A 25,022-nucleotide genomic window follows, 5' to 3' on the forward strand; every position below is an offset into this window, starting at 1 on the left:
AATGTGTACAACTCTAGACAAATGTTAATTGTAGACTCTAGGTGAAGACTATGTAGGTGTCTGTTTGTTGTATGATTCTCGCAACTTTTCTATCAGTTTGACAGTTTTCAAAATATAAACTTAAGGGAATTCCCTGGCAGTCCAGTGGTTAGGACTCTGCACTTTCACTGCGGAGGGCCCGGGTTCAATCCCTGGTCGGGGAACTAAGATCCCACAAGCCGTGCAGCGCCGCCAAAACAAAAAAGTTAAAAGAGGCAAAACACAGTGATTCTGCATCCAAGTCAAACATTTGATTTAGAACAGTCGCACCAACAGAAGCAATTAACAGGAAAAGGCTCTCCAGAGGACAGTCAGTGCTTGCTTCCTGGACCTGTTCCTGTTCAAGATTGTCTTGGAAAGTCCAAAGAACCTGTGGATAGAGGCACGGAGTTAAAGGCTGTGCTCCATTACAAGACTAACAGTTCTCAACCACACACGGTGACACATGGCCATGACATCTGCCCAAGGGCCATCTCAGGGAAAAGGTCACCATCCACTCTGGGAGAGGCTCTCTGCCTCTCTCGTCTCCATTGTGAAGCCTCTCAAAAGCCTGCTCTTCTGGGCTTGCCTCCAGTTTTTATGCTACTTTTTTTTTTTTTGGCGGTACATGGGCCTCTCGCTGTTGTGGCCTCTCCCGTTGCGGAGCACAGCCTCCGGACGCACACGCCCAGCGGCCACGGCTCATGGGCCCAGCCGCTCCGTGGCATGTGGGATCCTCCCGGACTGGGGCACAAACCCGTGTCCCCTGCATCGGCAGGCGGACTCTCAACCACTGCGCCACCAGGGAAGCCCCCTATGCTACTTTTTGAAGGTTCTTTGACCCACCAACAGGTAGCAAACTCTGTAGCAAGGGGACCGCTGGCTGCCAACTGTCAAGCTCTTCAACTTCTCTTATCTCATTCTTCAGCTTGTTGGCCTTCTCCTTCACCCAGAAAGGCAAGCTGTGGGAAGAAAACAATACCCTGAGTTGAGTTTGTCTGATGCAAAATTTACAAACACCTTCAGCAGACAAGGCACTACATCCTCCAAAAGTAAGAAGGCCTCCCATGCTGCAAAAAATCAAAATCAAACACCGTGTTAGTCTTCACCATTTGCCCCCGCCCCAAACCCAGATCTCTTTTGTATCCCTCTCTACCCAAGAAGTTGACCCCAGTAGCCTGCATCACCTTGACTCCTCCCTGCCCCCACCTTTGAGCTGGGCTTGGCTAATGGGAGGCACCAACAGGAGATCAGAAGGTGGAAAGACAGAGGTTGGGGTATGTCTTATTGAGCTCCCACCCTATCTCCTGAGGTACCCCAATTCTGGAGCCGCTGTATTCTCCTCTGCCGCAGGTCCTTTCAGACAGCCCTTCTCCATCTCCTGCTGCTCTATGAACCATGGGCCCTCCTCCTGCTGTTCAGATCTAGGAGTAGTAAGAGTTTCCCACTGGTGGGAGCCCCTGGGTGCTCCGCCCTCCCATGTGAGTTTCCTCAACCTGCCCACACACTGGTAAACAGTCCTTTCATTAAACTGTCTTCAGAATCCCACCTGAGTGTGCCTCTGCTTTCTGCCGGGACCTCAGCTAATACAGACACCCAGCGTCCTCCCAGGTCTGTTGAGATTTGAAAGGGCATATGCTGGGCTGCAGCGTGTGGGTTCTGAGAGGTACCAGGAAGTAAGGTTCCTGGGATGAGTCAGAGCAGGAAGACGAAGAATGTTTTCACCTTTTGGCAGCTAAAATTTTCATGTTTTTAGGGAGAAGTGCATCATGATTGAGAAAATACCCTGATAAACCTGCTGGAGTATTACCACACATAGCAATAGGTGGGAGTAATGGTTATCATTTAAAGCTGACAACCCAATAGTAGAAGCCCAAGTAAGAAAAGCAGGACGACAGACTTCCCTGGCGGTCTAGTGATTAAGACTCTGTGCGCAGTGGTTAAGAATCCGCCTGCCAATTCAGGGGACATGGGTTTGAACCCTGGTCCGGGAGGATCCCACATGCCACGGAGCATCCAAGCTCATGCGCCACAACTGCTGAGCCGGCACTCTGGAGCCCGCGAGCCACAACTACTGAAGCCTGAGCGCCTAGAGCCCATGATCCGCAACAAGAGAGGCCACCTCAATGAGAAGCCCGTGCATTGCAACGAGGAGTAGTCCCCGCTCACCGCAACTAGAGAAAAGTCCATGCACAGCAATGAAGACTCAACACAGCCAAAAATAAATAAATAAAATTAAAATTAAAAAAAAAATAATAATAAAGTATAAAAAAAAAAGAGACTCTGTGCTTTTACTGCAGGGGGCACAGGTTCAATCCCTGGTCAGGGAACTAAGGATCCTGCATGCCGTGAGGCAGTGGCCAGAAAGAAAAGCAGGACGAACAGCAATATAGAAAGATATTAGCATAAAGAACCAGCAGGATAAGAACACAAGCATTCCTAAACATCAGAAGAAACAATTTTTTAACTTTTGTTGAAATAATCAAAGAAAACAGTGAAAGACTCAGGGTAAATATAATACACATAATACATATAACATAAACTATTATGATAGAATTGAAATCAAATCTGTCAAATCAATAAATGCAAATGGCCCTAATTCACCTCTTAAAGAAAAGAAATTTTCAAATTGGCTCACAAAGCAAAATCCAATTCTTTGTCTGAGAGAAAGACCTAAAACAAAGTGATTTGAAAGTCTAAGAATGGGCAAAGAAATATTAGTCAAATGCAAACAAAACAAAGTAAGAGTTGTAATCTTAATATCTGGCTAGGTATAACATAGGACAAATGCATTAAATGAGAAAAAGAAAGATATTTTTATAATGCTAATGGCTACAATTAACAATAAAGATAGGGCTTCCTTGGTGGCACAGTGTTTGGGAGTCCGCTTGCCAATGCAAGGGACACAGGTTCGAGCCCTATTCTGGGAAGATCCAACATGCCGCGGAGCAGCTAAGCCGGTGCACCACAACTAGTGAGTCTGCCCTCTCGAGCCCGTGAGCCACAACTACTGAAGCCCGCGCGCCTAGAGCCCGTGCTCCGCAACAAGAAGCCTGCGCACTGCAACAAAGATTAGCCCCCGCTCTCTGCAACTAGAGAAAGCCCGCATGCATCAGCGAAGACCCAGCGCAGCCAAAAATAAATAAATAAATTTATTTTTTTTTTTAAAAAAAGAAATCTATTAAAAAAAACAATAAAGATAGAAACACACTAATATTGGGACATTATAACACAACAACTCTTGATCCAAGTGGACAAAATGAGTGGACAAAAATGAGTAAGAAAATATAGGGACTAAACAGAATAATCAATAAGATAAATCTTCTGGGTATGTATCTAACTTCGAATCCTGATGAAATAGAATGTACTTTCAGATGCATGCGGAGAGAGTCCCAAAATCGAACGTATATTAGATCACAGGGAAAATTTTGATAAGTTCCATAAAGTAAAAATAATAAAAACAATATTTTCTGATCACAAGGTGATAAAAGTAAAAATGAATTACAAAATAAAAACCAAAAAGCTCTCTTACCTGGAAATTCAAAATCTATCTATTAAGGAATTCTTTAACCAAAAGGAAAGTACCAATGCGAACTGCAGAATTCTTCAAAAAATAAGGATAACCTGCATATCAAAATGTATAAGGTTCAGAATGGAGCTGAGCTAACATATAAGATCAGAGGAGTGATACTTCCCTCAAATACAGAAATACTCCAATAGCTTGCTCTCTACCTCTTCAAACTCTAACCGTCCTCCCTGGCTGCACTCATTTAAGCATATGCCTTTCTTTTCTTCTTTTTTTTAAAAATAAATTTATTTATTTATTTATTTATTTTTGGCTGCATTAGGTCTTCATTGCTGTGTGCGGGCTTTCTCTAATTGTGGTGAGAAGGGGCTACTCTTCATCGCAGTGTGCGGGCTTCTCATTGCGGTGGCTTCTCTTGTTGTAGAGCACGGCCTCTAGGTGCGTGGACTTCAGTAGTTGTGGTTCTCGGGCTAGAGCACAGACTCAGTAGTTGTGGCACATGGGCTTAGCTGCTCTGTGGCATGTGGGATCTTCCCGGACCAGAGCTTGAACCCGTGTCCCCTGCATGGGCAGGCGGACTCTCAACCACTGCCCCACCAGGGAAAGCCCTGTCTTTTCTAACAAAGTCTTATGTTTTGGAAAGCAGGGACCCTGACTTTTTGCTCCACATCAAACCCCTCACAGTGCACACCTAGGACTACACATGGCATCTGGTATTTGTCAATCATACCCGTTGAAGATGTGAGCAGCCCAGCTGCCAGACTCCACAGACACTTGACCTTCGAAACCAAAAACCCTCCATTCAAACTGCCTCACCCACCTGCTGGGATTCAAAAGGTCCCTATGTGTTAGGTGTCTATGAGCTCCTCCATAGGAGAAAATAAACAATTGATATTTTCATAAAGATAGGATAATATGAAACATGCTGAGAGAACTCACTTGGGAATTTGTGGAAGAGGCTCAAGTGGAATAAATGTATCAAATTTCTTTTCATAAGGCATTCTGAAAAACAGAAAAGGCAACCATAAGATTGGTGTGGTTTCTACGGCAAAGAGATCAATACATCATTGTGTTCAATAAAATGTCTTATTTTCTGGTTTTAATTGTTACGTATGGGCTTCAAAACTGTTAAGGGCCATAATTCTTATTATTTTTTTACCATTTTTAGTAAACATCATTAAAACAAACATGATTAATTTTTATTGAGGTATAGTTGATTTACAATATGTTTAAGGTGTATACATAGTGATTCACAATTTTTAAGGGTTATACTCCATTTATAGTTCTTATTAAATGTCAGTTATATTCCCTGTACTGTACAATATGTCCTTGTTGCTTATTTATTTATTTTTTGCTTATTTATTTTATACATAGTAGTTTGTACCTCTTAGTCCCCACCTCTGTCTTGCCCCTCTCCCTCCCACTAGTAACTACTAGTTTTTTCTCTATATCTGTGAGTCTGTTTCTGTTTTGTTATATTTACTAGTTTGTTTTACTTTTTAGATTCCACATATAAGTGATATCATACAGTATTTGTCTTTCTCTGTCTGACTTATTTCACTAAGCATAATACCCTCCAAGTTCATCCATGTTGTTGCAAATGGCAAAAATTTCGTTCTTTTTTACCGCCGAGTAATATTCCATTGTGTACATATACCACATCTTCTTTATCCATTCATCTGCTGATGGACACTTAGGTTGCTTCCATATCTTGGCTATTGGAAATAATGCTGCTATGAACATTGGGGTGCACGTATCTTTTCAAATTAGTGGTTTTGTTTTCTTTGGATCATGATTGATTTTTTTTAAATATTTTTAATGTACTATATCAACTGTTTTCTCTTTTAATTTAATGACCCTCCATTTCTCCTCAATGCTTAGTTGCAAGTACAAGTCAATCCAAATGGTAGTCGCTAATCAACAATCTGATTCAGTATGAAAATTGAAGTCTTCATAGTTGTTGATAATAACAGGAACAAAATTAACAACCACCTTTTTGTAGTCAAGATCCTGTGTATGATTTCAATTACACACATGTACATGTGCATACACTAAGGAACTAGGTACAGATTTTTTTAGAAATTCTCACCAAATATGTCTTGTTGAGATTCACCCCTTGTAAAATATAATTTATATGTAGTAGAAAGAAATACAATTCCTTTAAAGTTAACTAAATAACCCTAGTATTAACATACACTTACATTGAAAAATTCCCTGGCGGGAGAGTTGATCCTGCTTTGTGGAAGCCTTTACTCTGTTCTGGATACATATATGGATTATCTCCTGGAGTTACCTTTGGGATTCCATTCCTGGGATCAATAACTGTGAATGGAGTTTGAAAACAAAATCATAAAAAGGGCTGAAGATGATCCACAGATTTGCCATAAGAATTGACATGACAATGGAAACAGGATAATTTAGTGTTTTGTTATGAGGTACATATAGGTATCTTAATGTTCTGTTTGTGATTGTCTCACCTTGAAGAGATGAAAAGTGTGAGCCTAAAATAAAATAAAATTAAAAATAAATTGTAAAAAAACAGATTTAAAAAAACAAATAAAGTACGAGCCTATGTTTGAGACGTTTTTTAAAAGGTGTTGTTGGGCTTCCCTGGTGACGCAGTGGTTGAGAATCTGCCTGCCAATGCAGGGGACACAGGTTCAAGCCCTGGTCTGGGAGGATCCCACATGCCGCGGAGCAACTAGGCCCGTGAGCCACAACTACTGAGCCTGCGCGTCTGGAACCTGTGCTCCACAACAAGAGAGGCCATGAGAGTGAGAGGCCCGTGCACCACGATGAAGAGTGGCCCCCACTTGCCACAACTAGAGAAAGCCCTCGCACAGAAACGAAGACCCAACACAGCAAAAATAAATTAATTAATTAATAAAAGGTGTTGTTATGATTACCTCACCCTGGGAAAGAAGAATAGCTTAGGTTTGGATGGGATGTTTTGGTTTAAAATGAATGGTGAATCAAAAGTATCTGAAATGATTAGCATGAACTCTGACTTGAAATCTTTTCATTCCTGAACATTAGTGCACTTTGAATCCCTGAATCCCTCCGGGATTAGCAGCTCTAATTGGGGCTCTGCCTCTCCGACTGGGTCTCAGGAGGAAATCAACTAATAAGGGCTCTGCTACTCCTTCTGACTCAAAGACTAGGGTAGTGTAGCAGTAGGAGGTGGCCTTCCTGGTGAAGAGGAGTCACGAAAAAGTCTACTGATGCTGAGCAAACGCTGCTTCCTCAGCCCATGCTCTGACACCCAACCCAGCCGCTTCCAACGCCCCAGGAATAAGTAACTAACCACATGGAGTCAGCCTGGTACAGGATGGTCGTTTAAATCTGCACCTCTTACACCAGATGCATCTCCTAAGGGAATAATCCTGGACTGCAAGACTAACCACCTTGGGATCAGAAGCAAGGATGCATGGCTGGAAGCACAACCTCCTTCTTTGCTCACACACCCAATGAACAGGACCCTCTTCTTAATTTTTAAATGCTTGTTTTGATATTGCTCCATTCACCTGTACTCACAAGATACAAGCCAAAGGGAGAGCTGGGGAAGATTTTGAATAAGCTGTTTCCTACCTGCCCAAATTTCTCTAGCTAACTCAGAAAAGCCATTTGCACAATTGGTGGAAGTACTTTGAGTTACTGGAGTACTTGATTTTTTAATTTTCTATGTTTTACTCTTTCAAAACCCTTTTCAATAGCTAAGACTCTTCAGCTAAACTTTTTATTAGCTCTTAAGTGCAGGGAAATAACATCAACTACATCTGTACATTGAGTGCTTCCTGAGGATGAAATGCTGAGGATTCAAAGCAAGGAGAGTGGAGTGACCCTATCTTTTGAAACCCAAACCAGGGTACTGACAAGTAAAGGTCAGGTGACAATAAGAAGTGGTGAGAAGGGCTTGAACTGTGAAATCAGTCACGCCTGAGTCCATGAGTCCAAATTCAGTTCTGCAATTTCTAGTTCTGTGCCCTTGGGCAGTTTAACTTCCCTAAGCCTTAGAATCCTCATTTATAAACTGTTTATTTCAAATGTCTACTTTGCATAGCTATCATGAGTACTGAATGAGAATAATCTGTATACATAATCAGCACTCAAGAAATGGTAGCACCCTGTTTGGGGAAAGTATCCTAGGAACTTGTTTGGAAAACCAGAGCTTTTTGAAGAATGCACTAACCATTCTGTCTCTAGACTGCTCTTCTAATCTACAGATCCTGGACTTGGGCTGCAGCATTTCCAGCATCCAGCCAACCCTTCAGACTGGTCCCCACAATCCGAATTAGCAAGAGCCAATTCCTTAGCATCTACCCAGTGGCTACTGTTTGTCCTGAATTCAGTGGTTTTTGTATATTGACAGACTCCTTGGTTTGTCTCAAGTCTGAAGTCAAGGGGAGATTCTGTCAGCAACCAAGGACCTCTCTGTTCAGTCCTGAACAGGTTTTTCCTTCAACTGCATGGCTTATCCCTATACTTGTGCTACTAAAATGTATAAAGGTATAATCTAAGTTGTTTAATATATATTGTGCAATGTTTAGTATGTTGCACCCTTAAAGCTATCTATCCATTTATCTTTATTTCAAAAATCTGAACATAGGGCCAGCATATACTTCTGTTCCATATTTAATGGTGAAATTTAAACGTCAATAAATAAAAATAGTATACCCACGTAATGCTTAAAAAAAAGAAATGGGGACTTCCCTGGCAGTCCAGTGGTTAGTTAAGACTGCGTTTCCACTGCAGGGGGCTCAGGTTCGATCCCTGGTCAGGTAACTAATATCCCACATGCCACATGGCATGGCCAAAAAAAAAAAAAAAGAAATGGTAGCAGTTGTTATTATTATTTGAAATTAGGACTAGGCTAATACCATCCGCATCCCAATTTTTTTTTTTTTTTTTTTTTAGGTACGCGGGCCTCTCACTGTTGTGGCCTCTCCTATTGCAGAGCACAGGCTCCGTACGCGCAGGCTCAGCAGCCATGGCTCACGAGCCCAGCCACTCCGCGGCATGTGGGATCTTCCCGAACCGGGGCACGAACCCGTGTCCCCTGCATCGGCAGGTGGACTCTCAACCACAGCGCCACCAGGGAAGCCCCCAATTTTTTTTTTTTAATCTGGAAAATTCAAGGTTAGAGAATAGGGAATCTTATCTAGTTGGGAAGACAAGACAATAAAAACAGTAAAGGGAAGGAAGGAAGGAAGGGAGGGAGGGAGGGAGGGAGGGAGGGAGGAAAAGGAATAATAAACACAAAATTCAGGACAATGTTTACTTTCGAGTTAGGAGGGAAGTGATGGGTTAGGGTTAGGATCTGGATCATCATGATAATCTCATTTACTTTTGATAGGTACTTGCAGTTGGCCCAGTTCTGGCCAGTGAGACACGAGTGGAAGGAAGTTTCCCAAGGACCATATGGGAAAACTTTTCCTTCCTTCTAAAAGGGGAAGGCAACAAGAGATTTTCCTCTTTTTCATGTCTTGAATATAAAAATGATTCTTGGAACTGCGACAGTTATCTTGTGACCATAAGGTGACAAGCATCAAGACAAGAAAATCCAACACTACGAAGAATGGTAACACACACACAAAAAGAAACAAAACGAGCCTACATCTTTGATGACATCACTGGGCAACCAGACTATATAGGTCACCTAGCTGTCGAAGCTTCTTGTTAATTACATAATAAACATCTTATGATTTAAGTCTGTGATAATTTGATTTTTCTCTTACTTGTAGCCAAGAGCATGCCTAAGCAACAGAAAGCTAAACTTAATCCCTTCTTGATTTTTCTCAGTTGTTTTCATACATAAACCAGTTAAATAAATCCTTCCTGAGAATTCCCTGGCGGTCCGGTAGTTAGGACTCTGTGCTTTCACTGCTGTGGCCCGGGGTTCAATCCCTAGCTGGGGAACTAAGATCCCACAAGCTGCGCAGTGTGGCCAAAATAAATAAATAAATAAAAATTAAAAAATAAATCCTTCCTGTTCCACCCTATGGCTGCATCTCAATTAGGAGCGGGAAGTCAGCCCTGGTCCGGGAAGATCCCACATGCCACAGAGCAATGAAGCCCGTGTGCCACAACTACTGAGCCTGAACTCTAAAGCCTGTGAGCCACAACTACTGAGCACACGTGCCACAACTACTGAGCCCACGTGCCACAACTACTGAGCCCACGTGCTGCAACTACTGAAGCCTTGGTGCCCGGCGCTCATGCTCCGCAACAAGAGATACCACTGCAATGAGAAGCCCGCATACCACAACGAAGACCCAACGCAGCCGAAATATAAATTAACTAATTAATATTTTTAAAAAAGAATGCACTTTTAAAAAAAAGAGAATCTAAAGTACGATTTAAATGCATATGACAGGCAGCATTTAATTAAAACCTGAATTATTTTCCTCGGACTTCAGTGGAGGTTTCTATTAATAAGTATCTGAGAGAACTTATCTGATGACTTAAATGTCACATTAGCATTTTATGAAATCCAGAGAAAAACAAAAATGTAGATCAGCATATGTTGTGAGTTCTATGCCAAAAAGTGCAATCTGCCAACCATCCCCTTCACTTTCCTATCTTCCTGGCTGCACTTGGGTGACCTGGTGACCCCGCAGGGCTGCCCCCAGCCACGTGATGCTGGGCCTGCAGAATCATGACTCAGGAGTATTTTTGAACATTGCATAGTTAAGGTCCAGGAGGAAAACATTACCATATTTCTTCCTCCCAAAGCACTTGTCCATCGTCCTCTCTGATAGAGACCTCCTGTTGCCGAGGAAGACCCCGTTGAAGAAACACTGCTTTCCAACATGGTAGGTGTGGATGTTGCTGCTAAGCCTTGGGTAAAATGTCCACTCAGGACGCTGCCCATCTTCTGCAAGACATCAGAAATCCTTCCATCAGCACTGCTCCCAGCGTCACAATGTAGTTGGATGACAAAACACTGTGAACCGCCCCCCAGGCACTATCTGGCTATAATGTGTATAGTTCTATCTGGCTATAATGTGTGTAACGTGTATAATTCCATGGTTCTACATCGAGGGCAGTGTCAGACTCTGTGGAACTAGGCACAAAAGGCAGGGAAGTAGGAAGAAAGCTATCTAAGAGGGCTCTCTTTTTTTCCCTTTTTACCCTCCCCTTCAAAAATAGGGCTTCCCTGGTGGCGCAGTGGTTGAGAGTCCACCTGCCGATGCAGGGGACACGGGTTCGTGCCCCGGTCCGGGAGGATCCCACATGCCGCGGAGCGGCTGGGCCCATAAGCCGTGGCCGCTGAGCCAGCACGTCCGGAGCCTGTGCTCTGCAACGAGAGAGGCCACGACAGTGAGAGGCCCACATAACGCAAAAAAAAAAAAAATAAAGCCAGTTTTATGGTTGGAAGTGATGTATGGGTTAGGAAGCTCAGAGACAGTTTTACAACCACCTACAATCCAACCTTTCTCTAATAAGTGTGTAGGAAGAACAGAATGCCCATCAACCAGGGAAGGGCTGGAACACCCATGGCATCTTAACCGGATGATACATGGCGTTGGCAGCAAGAGTGGCACATGCATGCACTACAGTGACACAGGGAAATGTGTACATACGATTATGACCAAGGAGAAAGGCTGCTGTGAGACCTTAGGCTAGTTACTGGACCTCTCAGTGTCTCTGTTTCCTCATTTGACCCTTTTCCTGTAAAACGGCTAAAGTGATTTTAAACAATAAAAGATCTCCTGACAGCTCTAGGGTTGCTTAAGAAACTCTTGTGCTCTTTGGTGGCCGAGAAGGAACACAGGCTTTGGAAGCAAGCAAGTTTGGGTTCTAATCCCATCCCTTCATTTCCTAGGTTCGTGTACTCATATGGGGGACTGAATCTCTCCAAGCCCCAGTTTCCTTCTGTGTAAAATGGGTAGGTCTGTATTAGCCACATAGGTCTATATGTTTTTTGTTTTTTGTGGTTTTTTTTGCAGTACGCGGGCCTCTCACTGTTGTGGCCTCTCCCGTTGCGGAGCACAGCCTCCGGACGCACAGGCCCAGCGGCCATGGCTCATGGGCCTAGCCACTTCGCGGCCTGTGGGATCTTCCTGGACCAGGGCACGAACCCGTGTCCCCTGCATCGGCAGGCGGACTCTCAACCACTGTGCCACCAGGGAAGCCCCGGTCTATAAGTATTGACAAAGAAAGAGGTCCATGATCTATTTACTTTGAGTGAAAATAATTTGTGTATTATTTTCTACTAGTGAAAATATGGTGGTATATTACAAGCAATAAATATATATATATACAAACATACATATATATAAACGTATACATACATATATATATTTCAAAATTCTCAAAGAATATATATCAAACTCTTCACAGCTATTGGGCAGAATGGGAAGATTATTGGAGAATATTGGGGTATGGGTTTTTATACTCTACATACTTATTTATTGTTTTAGTATTTTGCTACAGTACATTTATGGTTTTTACATAAAAGCATTTTATTTTTGCAAAACACATAAAAATAGTTGCCCAGCAGAGTTGTTGTGAGAATTAGAGGTGAAGTGTGTTGAATGCCTGGCACCTAATGGGCCTTCAGTGAATGGCATCCAACAGTATGGCAGCCTTCTGCAAAGACCCTGGGAGTGGAGGAGGACCTATGACTTACTTGTCTGCAACTTAAGCAGGCTGAATTCCTGGTGATATTTATCCTTTTGGGCTTCAGGCAGTGAGGTTTCAGAGGAGCGATCAGAATGTGAGGAGGAGGATTTCAGATCCGAATCTGCAGCAGGGCTGGAAAGGAAGCAGAAGGATTAGATTCTTCAATGTGCTTAAATTGGAAGTTAGAAGCTGATCTTACGCTAGAATTCCCCTCATGTATGAGAACTTAGACTACTCCTCGATAAAAGTCCATGAACATATAATTTATATATTCACAATTTGAGGGGACTGAAATATATTCAAAAGGTGCATGCTTAAACAGTTTAGTGTCCAAAAGTTAAATATAGAATTATCGAGGAACTTCCCTGGTGGTCCAGTGGTTAAAAATCCACCTTCCAATGCAGAGGACGTGGGTTCGATCCCTGATGAGGGAACTAAGATCCCACATGCTGTGGGGCAACTAAGCCCACATGACGCAACTAGAGAAGCGCATGCGCCGCAACAAAGAGCCCATGCGCTGCAACGAAAAAAAAGATCCTGCATGCTGCAACAAAGATCCCACATGCTGCAACTAAGACCCAATGCAGCCAAATAAATAAATATTTTTAAAAAATTATCATATAACCCAGCAATTCCACCCCTGGCATATACCCAAAAGAACTGAAAACAGACCCTCAAACAGATACTTATACAAGAATGTCCATTGCACCATTACTCATAATAGCCAAAAGGTGGAAATAACCCAAATGTCCATTGATAGATGAATGGATAAATAAAATGTAGCATATACATGCAATGGGATATTATTCAGACATAAAAAGGAATGAAGTTCTGATATATTCTACGACATGGAAGAATCTTGAAAACATTATGCTAAGTGAAATAAGCCAAACACAAAAGGACAAATATTGTATTATTCCACTTATATGAAATATCTAGAATAGGTAAATTCATAGAGACAGAAAGTAGATTAGATTAGAGTAGAGTACCAGGAAATGGGGAGAGGGGAGAATGGAGAATCATTGCTTAATGGGCACAGAGTTTTCTGTTTGGGGTGATGAAAATGTTTTGAAAATAGTTAGTAGTGATAGTTGCACAACAGTGTAAGTATAACTTAATGCCACTGAATTGTACACTTAAAGTGGATAAAGTGGCAAACGTCCTGTTACATAATTTTTACCACAATTTTTAAAAAAATGAATGATGCAAATTCCCTGGCAGTCCAGTGGTTTGGATTCTGTGCTCTCACTGCCGAGGGCCTGGGTTCGATCTCTGGTCAGGGAACTAAGATCCCACAAGCCATGCGGTGTGGCCAAATAAATAAATATAAAAATAAAAATTAAAACATAAATAAATAAATTAAATAAAAATTAAAAATGCGTGATATACTGATACATGTTACAACATGACTGAACCTTGAAAACATTAGGCTGAATAAAAGAAGCCAGACACCAAAGACCAGATACCGGTGATTCAATTTATATGAAACACCCGGAACAGGTACATCCATAGAGATAAAATAGAGGTTAGTGGTTTCCAGGGCTGGGGGGATAGGGGACATGGGGGTGACTGCTAAAGGGTACAGGATGCTTTTGGGGGGTGACAAAAATGTTCTAAAATTGACTGCGGTAATGATTGCACAACTCTGTGAATACACTAAAAACCACTGACTTGTACACTTTAAACCGGTAAATTATATGGTATGTGAATTATGCTTCAAATAAAACTGTTACCGAAAAAGATACGTTTTCAATTAAACCATTGACTGGAAAGAAAAAAATCAGTCAGTATAAAGAGAAGAGGCAGAAATAATCAAAAACAAACCTAGACTGAAATGGCTGTAATAACAGAGCATTATGTTTAGTGCCTAACTTCTTGGCAGTTAAAAAGGCCTACAGCAAACTATTGTGTCAACAGAAAAAGCAATCACTTCCGGTCTAAGTGGCCTTGCATTTGATAGACGGCCTTGGACAATGCTTTCAGATGTAGTTAACTGTTATCAAGTCACAGGATCTTTTTTCATAATATTACATCACCCTGATATTTGAATCGTTTCAAACCAACTTCATACTGATAGTCTTGTTTGCTCCCTACAAACATCCTGTGATATAGGTGGGGCCAATAGAATCATTTCCATTTGCAAGGGAAATGGGCCCTCAAGGCAGCTAACGATAAAACACACCCCAGACAGAGGCAGAGCTGGATCTCCAGGTTAAGTCTAGACTATGTTGCCTAAAAGTCATAAAGAACCCGAGTTCCATAACTCACAAGTCTTGTATAGCTCGATCTCTACTTTGTTTTTTTTTAATCTATTTTATTATTCTCATTATTATTTTTAATTTATTTTTGGCTGCGTTGGGTCATCGTTGCTGCACACGGGCTTTCTCTAGTTGCGGCGAGCGGGGGCTACTCTTCGTTGCGGTGCGCGGTCTTCTCATTGCGGTAGCTTCTCTTGTTGCGAAGCACGGGCTCTAGGCACACCGGCTTCAGTAGTTGTGGCGCGTGGGCTCAGTAGTTGCAGCTTGCCGGCTCTAGAGCGCAGGCTCAGTAGTTGTGGCACACGGGCTTAGCTGCTCCGCGGCATGTGGGATCTTCCCGAACCAGGACTCGAACCCGTGTCTCCTGCATTGGCAGGCGGATTCTTTTTTTTTTTTTAACATCTTTATTGGAGTATAATTACTTTACAATGGTGTGTTAGTTTCTGCTGTATAACAAAGTGAATCAGTTATACATATACATATATCCCCATATCTCTTCCCTCTTGCGTCTCCCTCCCACCCTCCCTATCCCACCCCTCTAGGTGGTCACAAAGCCCCGAGCTGATCTCCCTGTGCTATGCGGGGCTGCTTTCCACTAGCTATCTATTTTACATTTGGTAGTATATATAAGTCCATGCAGGCGGGTTCTTAACCACTGCGCCACCAGGGAAGTCCTCGATCTCTAGTTTTTAATAAACATATCTACACTAATAACTTTGAACTTTTGAAGTGTGCAGATAGAGCAAAAATGCAACAACTCAGAGTCCCCCTCCCAGTTCAAAGCGTATGATAATTTTGACACTGGGGTGAAATATGTCTCTTCTAAATACTTTTTATGTATTTGTGTTTGCCAAACAAACTGTGTAGAAAAGATTGCAAGGATAAAGGAAACTTTCCGAAAGAACTTTAGAAATATCCACCTACTTTGTTTTACTCAACAAACATTTAGCTTAGTACATTTTGTGGCAGGCATTGCTCTAGACACTGGGGATCCAAACAGTCCCTGCTCTCGGGAGCTTAGGCTCAAGGGGAAGAGGACATGGACAGATAAACAGATGATTGTGGAAGAGTGAGTAAATGCAGAGTTGGAGAAAGCAGGTTTTGCAAAAAAGTAGTATAATATGATATTAATTGTGAAAAATAAATACATATTTCTATGCATAAGAAAGAAATCAATTTTTTCTCATGCATATAAAAAAATAAAATGTTAACATTGATTCCCTAAGAGATAAGATTATTGTGACTGTTATTTTTAATACTGTTTTTTATATTTTCAAAATTTCTACAACAAACTTAAATTACTTTCTTTATAACAAAAATTGTTAGAAAAAGGTTTTCAAAACATTTGACCATAAAAGAAATATAAACAAAGTACAGAATACTTTTTTTCTAAATAGTTTTACAAATAATTTTAAGGCCAACATCCACGAGAAGAAATAAAGCATGGCCAGCCCTTTCCTCCCACTCCCCAAAAACCATCTGTGTGTTCCTTTCCCAGAGAGGTAACCACTGTCCTGACTCTGACTGTTATGGTAATCATTTCTTTGATTTTCTTTAAGATTTACCACCTGTGTATGTATGTATTCCCAAAAAATATGTAGTTTAATTTCACCTTCATAATAGCCAGTACTTGCACAGCCTGTATTGTATGCCAGGGAGTCTTCTAATCTCTTTACAGTGTATGTATTACCTCATTTAATCTTCACAACTGTGAAGTATTACCCCCATTTTGCAGATAAGAAAGCTTCACCAGGGAGGTGAAGTAATTTGCCCAAATTCACTCAGATGCCAAGTGACAGAGTAAGATTTGAACCCAGTCTGGCTCCAGAATCCATGCTCTTGCCAAATATGTCACACCACCCCTCAGACTGTTGGCCCCCTGGTCAGAATTGACCCCAGCGTTTACAGCTCTTCCCTGGACCCTTACTTACTCTGGGTGAACAGACCCTCTGCCGGGGCTGAAAGGCCCACTGACGCTTAGGCCTGTTTCAATAGAAGATGAGGGGCTGACACTTCTGCCAGAGGACATTATGTTGGCAAAGCATCCCTTAGATTCCAGAAAATAATTGAGTTTAGTACCTGCAACACATAGATATCACCATTTGATTACATTCATGAAAATACCTCCCACTTTATCTTGTTTCCTAGATGATAAATAATTTCTTTTTAAAAAATAACATTTGTGGGAGTTCCCTGACAGTCCAGTGGTTAGGACTCACACTTTTACCACCATGGCCCAGGGTCAATCCCTGGTCAGGGAACTAAGATCCCACAGGCTGCATGGCGTAGCCAAAAAAAAAAAAGTTTGAGCATTTACTGTATACTTGAGATTGTGTTAACATCTTCACACATTATCTCATTTAATTCTCATAACAACGCACAGACAGAAGTATTACTTATCCTTCCATTTTACAGATGAGAAAACTGAGGCTCAGAATGTTGAGCAACCAAGACCACATAGAAAATAAACATGTTGGCCCAGGTTGGATCACAGCTCCTATAACACTAAAGTCTAAAAAGGCTAACTTCTGTGTTAGATTGCTTGTCCCCCGGCCACATAGTTCACCTACTCTAACTAAACTAAGTGGAAGAAAGAAGGTCTGAATTGAGCTATGTATCACTGTACATTGTATTGAGCATCTCAAGAAAATTCCCCAAAGGATTTATTCATAGAAAGACTAGCGAGTATAGCTGGTGATCACAATCCAAAGAACTGTCTTCAGAACTTCTACGGGTTCCCCTCCCACCGCAGTGTCATCATTCTTTTATATCACATCTTCCCCCACCAGACTGTATCTTATTCATCTTAGTAGCACTCAGAGCAGTGCTTGGCACAAATAGATACTCAATAAATGTTTGAGTGAATAAATGGCAAAGCATTATAACTCCCCAACCACCCACGATTACAAGTCCTGAAACCCAAGGACAGTCAGATAGAGAAGCACACCCACCGTCTTCACTCTGCTGTACAATGACTCCTATGCGAAAGTCAATCTGTTCTCTCATCATTTTATATAGGTGTGTGCGTTGTCCAGTCACTTAAAAAAAAATCAGATGACTGGATATTGCACTTCTTTATGCACACCTTCAGAGAGCACAGATGCTCCACAGATAAAATGTAAGCTCTCAGTTATAGGAGAATTTTAAGAAACAAGAGTCGGACTTCTCTGACTCTGGAGTACATTTTTAGACTGACTGCTGTTCCACCTACACAGTATCATGATTCACATGTATGTGGCATATGCCAGGCACCTGGGCAAATTCCCACCATCTGTCAGAGGAATTGACCCTTAGCCAATTCTTTATTCGTTTCCTATCAACGCCCTCTCAAATTCATCTATCAAGCGAATCATATTTTTTCCACCTTTGTCAAGTCCCAACCCTACCACCAAACCCTGTACTCTTAAGAGGACTTTGCCTGTGGCTCTACAAAGTTTCAAGGCCAGCTGAGCTACTTCCTCCCCTCACAATACCCCCATCCTGGGGTGTCTCAGGGTAAGGACTGTTGCATACAGAGTTAACAGAAAAAAAGATGCGGTTGGGGGAAGGAAGATAAACAAAAACAAAATAACAAAAAATATAATAAGTAATTTAAAAATACAGATTCCCAAATCCCATTACAGACCCATCAAACTGGAATCTCGTGTGGTGAAGCCTGGGAACCCACATTTTTAATAAGTCTCCCTCTACCTCTTAGGCTCATGCTTGGCAGTGAACTTCCTCCTCTTCAAGCCCAGTTCCATCACTGCCCTGCATTCTATCCTGTCCCTCTTCCTGACTCCCTATATGTGTCCAGTCATGAAAATCACCTTGAGGCACTTGTTCAGCATGCAGATTCCAGGGCTCTGACCCAGACCTACAGGGGACAACCCGAGAATCAGTATGTTTAAGAAGCACCTCAGGGGACTTCCCTGGTGGCACAGTGGATAAGACTCTGTGCTCCCAATGCAGGGGGTCCAGGTTCAATCCCTGGTCAGGGAACTAGATCCCGCATGCGTCCCGCAACTAAGAGTTCACATGCCACAACTAAGGAGCCTGCGTGGCCCAACCAAGACCCGGTGCAACCAAATAAATAAATAAATATTTAAAAAAATAAAAAGAAGCACCTCAGGTGATTCTCAGAGTCAGCCAAGTGTGGGAAGAGCTGCTCTGGAACATGGCACAGAGCCTAGAGCAGCCCTCGGTACATGAGGGCCAACTGGTTGCTTGAGGGGTGAGTAGCTGGGATGCAGGGGAGCCCAGTGGAGGGCAAAGCTGTGAAGAGAGAGCACAGGTCCGCAGCAGCCCCGGACACGGAACCACAAATGTGGTGTCAACGAATACAACACAGACCACACTCTCTGACCACAATGCAATACTATTAGAAATCCATAATAAAAAGACAGCCAAAAAACATCCATAAGCTTGGAAACTCAAACCACACCTCTAAATATTCCATATGATAGAAGAAAACATAACGGAACTCATGAGGTACTTAATGATCAATGACATATGTACAATATATCAAAACTGTGGGATTCAACTAAAGCAGTAATTAGAACCTAGAACCTTAAATGCATCAACTGTATTTTACTGAATGTAAGACACTGTAATAATATTACTATTCTATGTACCACAAAGAACAGAGGCTGCCAATTAAATTATGACACATGCTTTATCACTTAGGACTTTTACTTAATACGTATTGAAGCACCATTTCAGACTTACTTAGATATAGATTTTAATCACATATCACTCGTGTGCATATTTAAAGAAGGAAAATATAAGCAAAATCAATTGGTTAAGGGGCTTCCCTGGTGGCGCAGTGGTTGAGAGTCCACCTGCCGATGCAGGGGTCACGGGTTCGTGCCCCGGTCCGGGAAGATCCCACATGCCGCAGAGCGGCTGGGCCCGTGAGCCATGGCCGCTGAGCCTGCGCGTCCGGAGCCTGTGCTCCGCGGCGGGAGAGGCCACGGCAGTGAGAGGCCCGCGTACCACAAAATAAATAAATAAATTAAATTGGTGAAGGCATTCTTAAACCTTACATTCAAAAGTCTGATTACTGAATCACTTTTCAACTCAACCCCCTAAAGGTCACATTTTCCACCTAAATTGACCTCACGCCTCCATTATTCAGTGCTCATCCAGCAAAGTTTATGACAGTTACTTCACATGGGCTACTGGGCCCACAGCACTGGTAAGACCAATCCAATTTCAGAGACACAAACTGTGAAAAATATCTATCTTACAAGTAACAGGTTATAGTGTTAAAAAACAAAGATTCCAAAATTAATGACCTAAGCTTTCAATTCAAGGAATAAGGGGGGAAAAGGCAAACACCTCAAAATGATAAGGAAAGAAATCATAAAATAAAAGCAGAAATGAATGAAATAAAGAAGATTATCAGAATTATGGCTTCATGGAAAAACTAATAATGTAGATAAAGTTCAAGAAAAAAATCTTAATACAGGTAAACAGTATAAGAAATGAAAGAGAAGCCATAATTACAAATAAAATAGAAATAACTTTACCCATAAGGAAATTGAGTACGAGAAATATCAAATAACTTGCTCAAGGTTACAGAGCAATGGAGTATAATTTATAAAATGTAGTTTAATGTTACTGACACACACCCTGACAGATAAATCAATAGAATAGCAAATGTAGATAGAATAAAATTTTATGTGATAACAGTGGCATCTTATCTCAGTGAAGAAAGGATAGATCATTCAAAAAAGATTGCTGGAACAACTAATTAATCATTTGGCATGAAAATAAAATGAAATCTCTCTTATCCCAACATAAATTCCAAATGAATTATAAATTTGAATGTAAAAATTAAAAGATATACCTGAAAAATGATAAGCGAATGTTTACATAATGTCAGAGTGGGGAAGTTATTTCTAAGAAAGATATCAAATACAGGCAAAATAAAAGAAAAGTGCATAGATTAAATACATATACATTTAAAACTTCCATAGCAAACTCTAAACTGGGAGGAAATTTATAACATACACGATAAGAAAAAGAGTTAATAATCATGACAAAGTATGAGTTTTTTAACATTTGTAAGATGAAAATAAATACCCAAGAGAAAAAAATGGGCAAAAGACATTATTAGGTAATTCATTAAACACACACACCCAAATAGCCTATGTACGTTTGGAAAAAAAAGTTCATCCTTACATTAGTAAAAGAGCTGAACTTAAAATGAGATACTATTATTCACCATCACTTTGCAAATACCCACAGCTGGCACAGCTTGGAGAAATGGCATTCTTGTACATTGCTGCTGAAAATATCTCCATCTCACTGAAGAGCAAATTGGCCATTTACGTCCTCCAAAGCCTATGAGAAGTGCCCTTTTCATCCAAGGTTCTACTTCTAGAAACACATCTATGAAAAAAGGTGTGAAATGTATGTATAAGGATGCAGAAGGGACCCACACATGTAGAGAAAAAATAAGATCAAGGGCAGAGATGTCTTCTAGGTTGAGACCTGTATGTCAGTTCTGAGTTACTTATCATAGCATCTACTTATGATAGTATTTGCCCAGAGGTTTTAACAGGGGCTGCCTTTTCATAGCCCGGAAATATTTTATATTGTATATTGTATCGGCCACTAGAGGACAGGAGAGCTCATCAAAGCAGGGATTGGCTGCTAGGGATGGTATCAGAGGGAGCCCCTCACAAGATTTTGGGGTTTGTTTTTTTAATTTGAGGGGCAAAATGTAAATGTATTATGCGACCTTGAGTAGCATGCATTGAAATCACATCTACAAGTGTAGCCTATTTCTTTGTTTGCTTAGAAGTTTCATGCTGGCAACACTCTAGAAAGTGGCCTATGGTTGCTGTAAGAGCAGACTTGTCTGACCGGCCAGGGCAGGAAGAGCAGTGGCTCTGCTCAAATGACACATTCTCCAGAGCCAGCTGACTTCCAGGTCTTCCTAGTAGTAATTCAGCCTCAAACATGACCTAGAGACACTTAAGCATGACCTCAGGCTGCCCCTCCACATCTCCTCAGGTAGGAGAAGAGGACTGGAAATGCAAGTCTGAACCCACCCATTCTGAAACTGATGTTCCCACTGTGTAGAGTAACATTGAGTTACTTTCAGCAAGTCAATGACCTGTCGTGCCCAGCTCCCATTGCGTATCCCACCTCTCTATCTAGCACTGTAGGCTGGGGTGAGGCACTGTAACCTAAGGAACGTCCTTCTCGAAAGGGTCACCATTCATCTTGAGAATTGTTACTCAAATGCAATTAAAATCCAGTGAGTCATAAGATAGAAAATCCTAACAAGTCGCTAAAACTCTATGAAATATGAAAAGATGGTCCAACCTTAAGGACCAAGAGAAGGTTCTGATGACTAGAAAGGAATCAGAAAAGAAAAAGAAGTTTAGAAGAAAGTCTGTTTCTGGGACTTCCCTGGTGGTGCAGTGGTTAAGAATCCGCCTGCCAATGCAGGGGACACAGGTTCAAGCTCCGCTCCGGGAAGATCCCACATGCCGTGGAGCAACTAAACCTGTGTGCCATATCTACTGAAGCCCGCGTGCCTAGAGCCCGTGCTCCTCAACAAGGGAAGCCACTGCAATGAGAAGCCCTCACATCGCAACAAAGAGTAGCCCCCGCTCACGGCAACTAGAGAAAGCCCACGCGCAGCAAGGAAGACCAAACACAGCCAAAAATTAATTAATTAATTTTTTAAAAAAAGATAGAAAGTCTGTTTCTTCGGTAACAGCTGTGGAATTCACGATAATTATTTCCATTTCTTTAGGCAGGAATAACACCTTACATAACCAAGGCTCTTTCACACAACTGTCATCTCAGCAGATTTACACCATAGCGCTGTCTGGTGGGGAGAAAATAATACAGCAAGCCAAGTTAGCTTAATGTGGGTACTCTTTAACCAAACACTCAGTTTCCCATCCCTGCTTATCTGCTCAACAAACAAACTAAAGATCTAGGATGGTGGTTTTTAACCCTTTTTTGGATCACAGACTCCCCCAAGAATTAATGAAAGCAGTGGGCCCTCTCTGCTGGAAAAATGCATATATCCCCACAGTTATGCTCAGCTGGTTCATGGAGCTCCTTTCCTTCCTGAAACCCGTGGGCTCCACGTGAAGCTGAGCTCAGATGTGGTCTCCTGAGTAGACACACCTACCCGGCAGAAAAAGAAGCCATGGGTCTTTGGTTAATGTGGTCTGGAGATCTCAGACGCTGGTGCTCTTCCAGTACCCCTAACTCAGAAACCTGAAGCCCCTCCACCCACCCTTAAAACAGCAGGTCCCTCCTTTATCCCCCTGGTCAACCTGAAAACTGCAGAAAGGTCTGGAGCTTAAAGCTAGAATCCCAGAACCTTTTTCTCCTTGCTGAACTAGCCACGTTGGGCAATGAATGGCTCAAACTCCTACCGCTCTACTGGCGCCCGCTTGTAGGTGGGTAGTAAATCATACCTCCATCCTCTCCCAGCACTTACAAATTAAGAGATTACAGACCTGGAACACAGGAGACCAGAGACCAAGCTCAGATCTGATGGGGCAGACACAGAGCATTCTACAATCCCTTTTTGCAGCATGAAGGCCACCCACCTGTATGTACTCACTCAGAGGTTTTCTGAGAGACTGTGGCTGCTCTGCTCCATGGCACTGTTCTCTGAAGGCAAATACGCTCCCTAACATCCTCCTCAGCCTTAAGAACCAATCATGCCATCCATTATTTAATTTAAAACTTTCATTAAAGTGTTCATAATTTCCACCTGAGTTGTCCCAGCCAATACACAATGCCACAAATCTAATATATGAGCAAAGAAAAGAAAGAAGAAGAAGAAGAAGAAAGGGCCTGGGCTTTGTAGACCGTAAGACTCATGTCAAATCCCAGTTTCATCGTTTATTGACTGAAGCACTGGGCAGGTCAAACCTCTGGCCCCCATTACTCTTTGTAATATACCTCTTGGCTGTTAGGAGATCCGGGGAGGTCATTTATGAAAGCTCTGCTTTGATGCCGCTCTCTGCCTTATCAGATCTTGGGTCTGATGCTGCTCTCTGCCTTATCAGATCTTCGGTTAATACAGACAGTATTAATACAAGTAGTTCTTTTTACATGCTCCCAAACTAGCCTCCTTTTAAACTTTAACAATGCCCTCTTGGGCTTCCCTGGTGGCGCAGTGGTTAAGAATCCACCTGCCAATGCAGGGGACATGAGTTCAAGCCCTGGTCCAGGAATGATCCCACATGCCACAGAGCGACTAAGCCTGTGCGCCACAACTACTGAAGCCCGCGGGCCTAGAGCCTGTGCTCCGCAACAAGAGAAGCCACCACAATGAGAAGCCCGCGCACTGCAACGAAGAGGAGGCCCCGCTCACCACAACTAGAGAAAGCCCACGCAGCAACGAAGACCCAACGCAGCCAAAAATCAATAAGTAAAATAAATTAATTAATTTTTAAAAAATGCCTTCTCACTCTAGTGTACTTGGATAGGGCAACCAAATCCCACCCAGCCCTCCTGATTTCTTAAACTCAACTGTATCTCCACTCTCCTGTGGTCATGCCAGAGTCTCCTTTCTCTTGAACCTTCTCCAGCTCACTGCTGCAGATCGCTGTGTAGATGGGGGGGAGTCGACAGCCCCGTGGACAGTTTCCAGTGTCCATGGACGGAGCTATGCATGTGTCGGTTTTAAATATTAAAAGCAACCTGGAGACAACGAAAAGACCTTTGTAAGAAAGGCATCAGTCAAAACAAACAGAAACTCCACGGGCCATTGAAAGTCAGGCGGGCAGGGTTGGCCTCTTAATAAGAGCTTCCCTCCTTCCCCCTGATTGGGCGTTTCCCGGTTTGGATGCCCGCCGAGCTCCCCTGGGTTCTCACCCCGCCCACCGAGATGGGCCTTCCACCCCTTCCCCCAGGGGAGGCCTGGCTCTACGCTCGGAGACCTCCAAGGAGGATGCAGCCGACATCAACGCACCAACCCCAACCGGCAGCCGAACTGTCGAACGCCAGGCCGAGGAACCAAGAGCCAAGGGCAAGAGGGACGCCGCCGCCACCTGCTCCTCCAGCGGCGGCGCGTTCTGGAGTTGCCAGGACACCTGCCCAGCAACGCGAGGCCGCCGCTTCCGGCCAGGCTGGGCTTCCCGGTCCTCCTCCCTCTGTATCCCGGGGCTCTTTGGGCCTCCGCACGTGATGGAGTCATTTGAAGGGGTTAGAACTAGAGTCTCCAGCCTTGGTGGGGCGTCGTGGGCAAGGACCGCTGGAAAAGCGGCTTGGTGTTTCTGGATTTTTTTTCTTTTCTTTTTAAGAGTTGTGGTTCTTCTCCAGGCAATTTTCATTATCGGGACTGTAGCCCCTGGTGGCAGTGAAGGATAAGCCCTCCACAGAGCTTGCAGATGCCCGCTTATAATTGGCTTGGATTAGACAAGATCACCTGCCACTTCAGAGCGCCTTTTCTGGGCCAGGCTCCCTGGTGGATGTTATCTTCCTTAAGCAGCCAGCTGCATTTTTCAAAATAGAAAGCTGAATTTGAGCAAGGGCTTGCTCAAGGTCAGCCAGAAAACTGAGATTCATTTCCAAGTTTTCTTATTCCAAATCTACCACTCTCTCCATCATACCAATTTAAACTTATC

General features: G+C 42.6%; 1 protein-coding gene across 1 annotated transcript; it reads right to left on the reverse strand.

Annotated features, from left to right (window-relative positions):
• Positions 1-605: 605 nt before the first annotated feature.
• Positions 606-24,083, reverse strand: SPATS1 (spermatogenesis associated serine rich 1). Its single transcript, XM_079932786.1, has 7 exons — positions 23,927-24,083; positions 16,359-16,506; positions 12,177-12,301; positions 10,257-10,418; positions 5,746-5,866; positions 4,484-4,546; positions 606-980 (listed from the first exon to the last, which is right to left on the reverse strand). Exons 1-7 carry the CDS (start codon positions 24,051-24,053, stop codon positions 833-835), a joined length of 894 nt encoding a protein of 297 aa, XP_079788912.1. The 5' UTR covers positions 24,054-24,083; the 3' UTR covers positions 606-832.
• Positions 24,084-25,022: the final 939 nt, after the last annotated feature.

The sequence above is a fragment of the Stenella coeruleoalba genome (genome assembly GCF_951394435.1).
Source record: "Stenella coeruleoalba genome assembly, chromosome: 10".
NCBI lineage: Eukaryota > Metazoa > Chordata > Mammalia > Artiodactyla > Delphinidae > Stenella > Stenella coeruleoalba.